This window comes from Frankliniella occidentalis, unplaced genomic scaffold, assembly GCF_000697945.3.
Source record: "Frankliniella occidentalis isolate FOCC.00 unplaced genomic scaffold, Focc_3.1 Scaffold13, whole genome shotgun sequence".
NCBI classification, from domain to species: Eukaryota; Metazoa; Arthropoda; class Insecta; order Thysanoptera; family Thripidae; genus Frankliniella; species Frankliniella occidentalis.
Window position 1 is genome coordinate 2,015,191 of NW_026267143.1, and position 7,266 is coordinate 2,022,456.

The window sequence follows — 7,266 nt, forward strand, 5'->3', positions numbered from 1 at the left end:
TGAGTTTGACGCCCTGGCTCGGTCGGGACGCAGCAGGGCGCGTAGGGGCGTGGGGAGCAGGTCGAACAGACAGGGCGGGCAGAGGAGACCGAAGGTCTAACGGTCAGTCCATTTTGTCCTCGCACCCCTTGGGCGGCCTTCAAACACACAGCCAATATATCGATCGATTGGAGCGGCCCCAGCGCGGCACGGCCGGCCACGGGCGCCACGGGCCCGCCAGCGGGCGAACAAAGTGAGGGAGGCGAGTCGGGCAGACGGGGAGAGCCGCCCGGGACAAGACCCAGCAGCCGCCCAGCCTCGCACAGCTCAACCAAGACAACCACCCAACTGGACAATGAGACCTAAGGCGCGGTATGAGGAGGGAGGGGGAGGGGCAGGAGGGGGGCGGTCGCCCTCCCCCTCTCGTCCCTAGTGATCCGCCTGAAAAGTAGGCGATTCATGTCACAAAGCCACTGCAAGTAGGCGTAAGCCACGGTGCATCCCCGTCAGCCCGCCCGCCTCAATCTCGCGGGGGTGAAAAAGGAAGGGGTGGCCGGAGAAAGTATCGAAGTCTCGAATCGGTATGGAAAGAAGAGACGGACGAGAGAAGTGCTACAGTCGGGCGTATGTACTTCCCCTGTTCTCACTCCTGGGTGACTCACGACCAAAGGGCCTGATCCAGCACTCTGCGCGGAGCGGCGGAGGCGCGCGGGGGGCCCGGGAGCGCCCCAGGACCGCTGGCGCCCCGCGGTATCTGTGCAGCACCAGCACCAGAGAGCTCTTATCGCCAACGCATTGTCGCCACGCACTTCCGGGCCACGGCAAAGCACGACGCACGTCTCATACCGAAGCCCACCCACCGCTACTCGTGGCGAGCGTGAGCGCGGCGCGACAGTCCAGCGGGTGCTTTACTCCAGCCGACGCCAGACGCAAAGGACCTCAAGCTACCTTACGGGGGGATTTCAGCGCCACTCAAGGACGGGAGGGGCAGCGCCAGGCTGCGCTCCGCCCGGGCGTGACGGCGCACTCGGCAGACTGGGACCCACGTGGGACCGACTGGACCAACGAGCGCCAAAATTATCCCACCTCGTCGAGCGAGCGCAAAAAAAAAGAAAGAGCAAAAGAAATAATATGACGAGCAGGATCGAATCGCCCGCGCGCGTTTCTTTGGAGGGGGAGGACTGTGACTGAGCGATATGTTTCCGAAACAAAGAAAATCGGTCGAGAGAGGCCAGAAGCCGCCGCGCCACAGCGATGGCTCCAAAAATAACACGACGAACGGGGGTATTGATCCAGCCTCATGCAAACACACACGCATGCGGGCGCACACAAAGCACATACACACGCAGAAAATTTGTGAAAACTCACCAAGTTCCATGTTGTACAGCCATGTGTTGACGTCCAAAATCAAGTCCATCTTGAAAGACTCGCTCTCGCAGTGGAGTCGACTCACTGAAATCAAAGCAAAGCAAACGATGATGAACATTTGATGGCAGCTCGTTAAAGCCATTTCTCCACCCCCGCGCAAACGATTCACAAATTTTAGAGCCCGTGGTACCAGCAGGGGAGGGGCGGAGAGTAGCACGAGCTCGAAAGAAAAACAAAATAACCCTACGATGGATCGATCGATAATGAGGTGATTTACAGTAAAAATGCAAGCCATAAGTCAGCGCGCGTTTCCACGGCGCACCTCATCCTACCGCAAATGGCAAGCACCAGAAACCCCCCGGCCCTCCCCTCTCTGCTCTCATGCACCTCATCCCATCCTACAATACAACCCAACAACATAATTAAAACAACGTGCTATGGCGATAACAAAACATTAAAAATTAACATTGAATTTCGATCAGCAAGGCATGTAGCCCAGCAAAATCTCGGTGACACCATTCACAAGCATCATCTTGATGTCCCAACTACCCCCGGAGGGAGAACATGTTGTCCAGTTCCAGTTCTAGTCCACCAAAATCTTATTTGAGTTGTCGCATAAAAAACGCGGATGGATTAGCTTTTCGCGTGAGGGGAGGAAGGTGAGAGGGGTTACCCCGGAGGGGCGTATCTCGCCAGAGACATGGCTGAGGCAGCACATGCCCACGCACCATCACCAAATCACGAGTACTGCCGATGATAAGGGCTGCAACGCCTATGCACTCGCACGCTGTAACGCACGCTATGCACCTTGCTTGTTGGGGGGCCGCCATGATGGCCTACGTCACAACAAGATGGCGGCCTAGCTGTCCCCAGAGCTCGGCGGAGCCCCGCTATCCCGGCTGTCCTGTGCGCGCGCCTGGCTCGCCCGCGCGCCATCACGGACCGCCGAAATCTCGCACAAGGCCGCAGGCATGGGCACGCCAGGCGGCCGCCACGGAGGCAGGAGGACCCGCGGGCACCCTACCCCACGGGGCCCAGCAGCCCTTCGCGTGACGCAAGAGCGTGGCCGGGGCCCAAGGCCGGGGCCCCAAGGCCGGGGCCAAGGGCGCTAGGCAGGCCGCGCGGCCGAGGCGAGGGTGGACCGGACTTGTTGCGAGCCGCCCTCTGGCCCGACTGCAGCGCCGGCAGCGCGCCCGCCGCGAGCAGGGAAAGAGTCCACTCGCAGCGCCGAGCAAAAATAGAGATGGAAGCGCATGCATCCTGCGCAGCGTGCGGCGGCCCTCGCAGGGGCAGACAGGTGGCGCCACTATCGACCCGCCCGAGCTGCACGAGCGATTGGCTACCCCTACCTCGCTACCTTCTACCAACCACCCCCGCCCTGGACGGCCCGCCCGGGCGGCCCAGCCGCTCAGCGGCCAAAGCCTGCTGACGAGCGTTGTCATACCAGACGAGCGAGGCCCGCGGCGGCGGCCAAGGAAAAAGGGGGCCCGCGAAGGGTGCGGCCGCGAGGAGCCAGCGCCACCAACACAGCTGCTGGCGTCCCTTAACCACGGGCGGGCAGGGCCGGGCGAGGATTTTACGACCGTCTGACCGTGAGCACGACCACCCAGGCCAGGCTGCTGCAGCAGGGCCAGGGCCGGCCAGGGCCGCAGGGAGCCAGGGGGTGGGCTCCGCAACAGGCGTGCGTGCGCCAGGCTGCGCCAGGCTGCGCCAGGGGGAGGGCCGCAGGGCGCGCGCACGGCCTGGGCAGCCCCGGGGCACGGCAGGTTTTGCAGGGCTGGCAAGGCTGCGGGCAGGGCTGCTGGCAGGGCTGGCAGGGCGGGGGGAGGACACTGACGAGCACTGGAGCCACAGAGTATCCTCACTGCAATCCACTTGATCGCATTGCGGGGCAGCAGGGGTGGCGCAGGGGTGGCGCAGGGGCGGCGCAGGGGCCACGCGGAGGCGGCATGGGGGCGGCGGGGAGCTGTCCTCGCTTACCTGGAGAGGCGGCGGTGGCGGCAGGGCTCCCCAAGGAGCCTCCGGGGAAGCCCCCGCTGGCGCCGGCCGTCCATCCTGGCCGCTGGAGACGAGCGCACTGAGGAGCCCGGGCCAGCCGAGCCGAGCCCGGCTGCCAGCCCGGGCGGGCCGCGCCTGCCTCCCCCACCGCCACCCCCTCCTCCCCGCCCGGGACGCCAGGCCCATGAGCAAGGTCAGGAGCGGGCGGACCAGCCATAGAAGGACCATAGGCAAACCATAGGCAGGCCAGACCATAGGAAGAGCACAGACAGACCAGAGGCAGGTCACAGACAGACTACAAGAAGACCACAGCAGGCTGACCACTCTGGAAATCCAAGTGACGTACAAGGTGTCCTACAGCTGTCCCATCCAAGGTGCAATTTTCACGCCACTAATTTTAATTCACATCGATCTGCTACGAACTACACCGAATACCGATGGAGACCTACCTACGGTTGTAAAGTGAAGTGACGTGAGGTTCCCGATAGGGCCACCGTCGGGTTGGCCCAGTGTGTATGTCTGTCTTTGTCTCACTCATTGAGTGCCATTAGGAGTAATAAAGACAGACACACGGGCCGGCGCACGACGCGACTAGCTCTGTCTCTCTCACTCTCTTGCCGAAGAGTTCGTATGTGTGGCCTATGCAGGTGTGGCTTGGTGGATAGCTCGAGTTTGCGACCCCTGCGCATGTCGGAGAGCTAGCAGGGACGATAAGCTAAAATCAGCACCTACCCACAGCAAGAACTTATTGGTTTAACCTTATAGCGCGAAAGGCCCCCCTTGAATGGACAACGCTATTGTGTTCGGCACATAAGTCATGTTGTTAATAGTGTGAACAGTGTGAACTACACTCAGCTGAGTGATATACACATTTTGTGCTATATTTGTTTCGGTTTGGCATGCCATGTGATGTCCGACCCCGATTGTTGTCCTATCCCAACTTTGGTTCCCTTTGACAGTTTTCGGGGTGACTTACTATGTCCAACCGCGAATATTGGCCTATCTTGCCCCTGCTCGGGCCAGGAGCCATCTAAAGGAGTGAAAACTAAACGCTTTCTACACTTCTACTTTGGTCTAAAAAAAACAGCCTTTTAGGGGCACGTGGTAGAACCCCAAGATTATATGCCCCATCGTGTTCTTATATGAACATTGCAAGGAACTTCCACACATTGAGCTGATTTTGTAAGTCGAAGGCCCACAGAGCCACAGAGCATCAAAGTCGTTCTACATGATTGGAGGTTGAGGCTTCGGAGTTTAGAAGACACTTCAGAGTAAAGGACCGGCTTACTAGAAGGTTGGCACCAAATGCCTTTGAGGAGTATGTACAGGTATCAACTCTGTCCAATCGCTACAAAAAGCCTTTTTTCGTGTGCATCTTTTTCAAAAGGTTCCTGCTGCTGTTTTCATACCTTGACAGATAATGAAAAATCGTGAAAATACCTTTTAAAATACGTGTACTTTTAATGGTTAGTGTTGTCGAATTAAGTGCAGCAGAGCGAGTTTTGCGTTGAGCGCCGTTACAAACTTCTTTCAAAAATAAACTCCGATGCCTATCGTTTAGCAAGAATTGCTCTTTGACCAAAATTCGTGGTCACACCATCGATTAGCTTTAAAAATGTAACTTGGGAGTGCAAATTGACAATATCCAACCTCAAAAACCCACCTCAAAGACAGAACATAGAAATTTGAATTTGAAAAAGTTAAAAATGAACATTTTGGACTTATTTTTGCCTGATAATGCACGTTTTTATTTTATATAACTGTACACATAGAATACAATAATAAAAATATAGGCGAAGATGCAACAGAAAAAGACGCAACAAGAATTTATAGAAATCTTTACATGCCTTTGAAGCTCACGTAAAACTGACGGGTGCCCAACTGTGGTAATCAGGTGTGCACACACAGACTTGGTAATCACTGGTAATCCCTGGTAATCCACACACTTTCAATGAACAAATTTGTTGATTGAGACATGCATTTTTGTGTACATCTTGCCTTAATGCAAACGCGCATGCACTGTTAGAAGTTATATCGTAATTTAACGAAAAATGTCCTGTCAAATTTTCTACACAAACTCTTCGTTATTTTCATTTAAAAAATACATTCGTAAAATGGCGAACAGTTTGTACCTTGGTTGTTGTCCTAAAAGAACGATTCTGGACACAAGAACTTTTCAAACAAACACTCTGACGACCAAATGACACTTTTAAATCATGATGTTACGAATAGTTTGTTTTCTTTCGCTACGAACAGTTCGTAACCAAAATTGACGAATAATACTTGTTAATTTCAATAAAGAACTCTTTGTGATGGATCATTTTCGTGAAATGATGAAATACATTAACAGTGTGTTTATGGTGAATTTGCATCTCTCTCAAGGACAAAAATTTGTCCATTCATAGAATACAAATTTGTAACTTGTAAGATAAAGAATTAAGAACTGCAGAGAGCTGCCTCAGATGTGCACAAAAAATGCATCTTTCTGAATAAAAAAAACCGTTTCGATTTAGAATGCAGGCGAATCATATCTAGCATTCATTGGTAATCTTTGGTAATCACTGGTAATCATTGGTAATCTTTGGTAATCATTCGTAATCTTTACAATTTGGTAATCCGGTGTACACATTTTTATGGATTGAGGCACCCCTCGCGTAAAACTTAAGGTGATACAGGCCTGAAACTTGGAAATTAAGGCAAAAAAACAACAACAAGGTATTTCGAAATTGCTATCCAAAGCAATTGAGTTTGTTCACTGCGGTTCATTTTAAGGTATAATATACCTATTTAGTTGAACGTGAGTGTGTGCGCAAGCTTTTTAAAATTCCATAACTTTAAAATTCTTCTTGCGCACAGTCACGTCCAACTATAGGACATATGCTACACCTAAAAAGAACAACAATTAACAAACTTAAATTGCTTTGGAGAACTTTTTTTTTTTTTTTAAATTGCATCTAGATTTTAACACGTTCCCTGCGGCATGACCACTATAAGGTCACACCCCCATGTTAAATTATAGGCCTTAAAAATGAGCCGCAGGGAACGCACTTCGGCAACAAGAGGAAAAAGGAAAATGAACAATTTACCTAAAGTTGCACTGATGACGCAATAAGTGTGTGGGTGATGCACCGCGGCGCACTGCTCTGCTGCATGTTTGACGCACGCCCGCCCGCGCCAGCAGAAACAGGCGCAGCCTTGTACTCCGACTCCACGGCCCAGGTCATCCACTTTACAATTTCATTAAAAATAACGGACCCATTCGAAGAAAAACTACGCTCTAACCCTTAACTTGCATTACATACAATGTGAGTATCCCCTATCTTCCTTTTAATTTTACCACGCTGATTTTGTTGATTTTTGCTGTTGATTTGGCATCAGCATTCGACATACACACCCTATTCCTTCCTCAACCTACGCACCATTGCAAAAATAAACGACTCTTCGAATCTGTTTGCTACATTATAGCCCTCAAACATATGATATTAGTTTGTATTACTGATAAAATTATCAATTTATTGAGGAGGACGATTTCATCCGTCTTGAGGTTGATTTGTAAACCGTATTATTGCGCTTGCACAAAATTCAGCGATTCAAGTTCGTAAGGAAATGAGAATGAAGACACAACTTTTCACTTTTCAGAAGCATATCTGCGTCCACTTGAGATGTGCTTATAAGAATAACACATCTTCGCTGGATGGAAAATTGTCCTTTCTTATTTAGAGGGAGGGCAGGGAACCTTTTATTAAAACCAAAAATTTTAATACCTTTACAGCTGTGAATGGCTATGCTACGCCCAAACTTAGTTTTTCCTGTGACCTCGTACAAAACAATGTAGCTGTCCCTGCCCGCCCTGCTCGCTGTAAATGACACCGCTAGTGAAAAGGTGACAGCTGTTATTCTCGAGCAAGATGAATTCAAAGC

At 52.0% G+C, this 7,266-nt stretch overlaps 1 protein-coding gene across 5 annotated transcripts in view; it reads right to left on the reverse strand.

The window, feature by feature from the left end:
- Positions 1–7,266, reverse strand: part of LOC113202379 (DNA-directed RNA polymerases I, II, and III subunit RPABC3) — a 67,963-nt gene that overhangs the window by 38,145 nt on the left and 22,552 nt on the right. The window contains exons 1-2 of one of the 5 annotated variants that reach the window (XM_052263704.1): positions 3,328–3,479; positions 1,348–1,431 (exon numbers count right to left, since the gene is read on the reverse strand). In XM_052263704.1, coding sequence (XP_052119664.1) covers positions 1,348–1,396 — 49 coding nt within the window. In that variant the 5' untranslated portion in view covers positions 1,397–1,431; positions 3,328–3,479. Of the gene's footprint in view, positions 1–1,347; positions 1,432–2,020; positions 2,100–2,154; positions 2,536–3,327; positions 3,480–7,266 lie in introns of those variants that run through there. The other 4 variants (XM_052263705.1, XM_052263706.1, XM_052263703.1 and 1 more) reach the window with 4 other exon arrangements.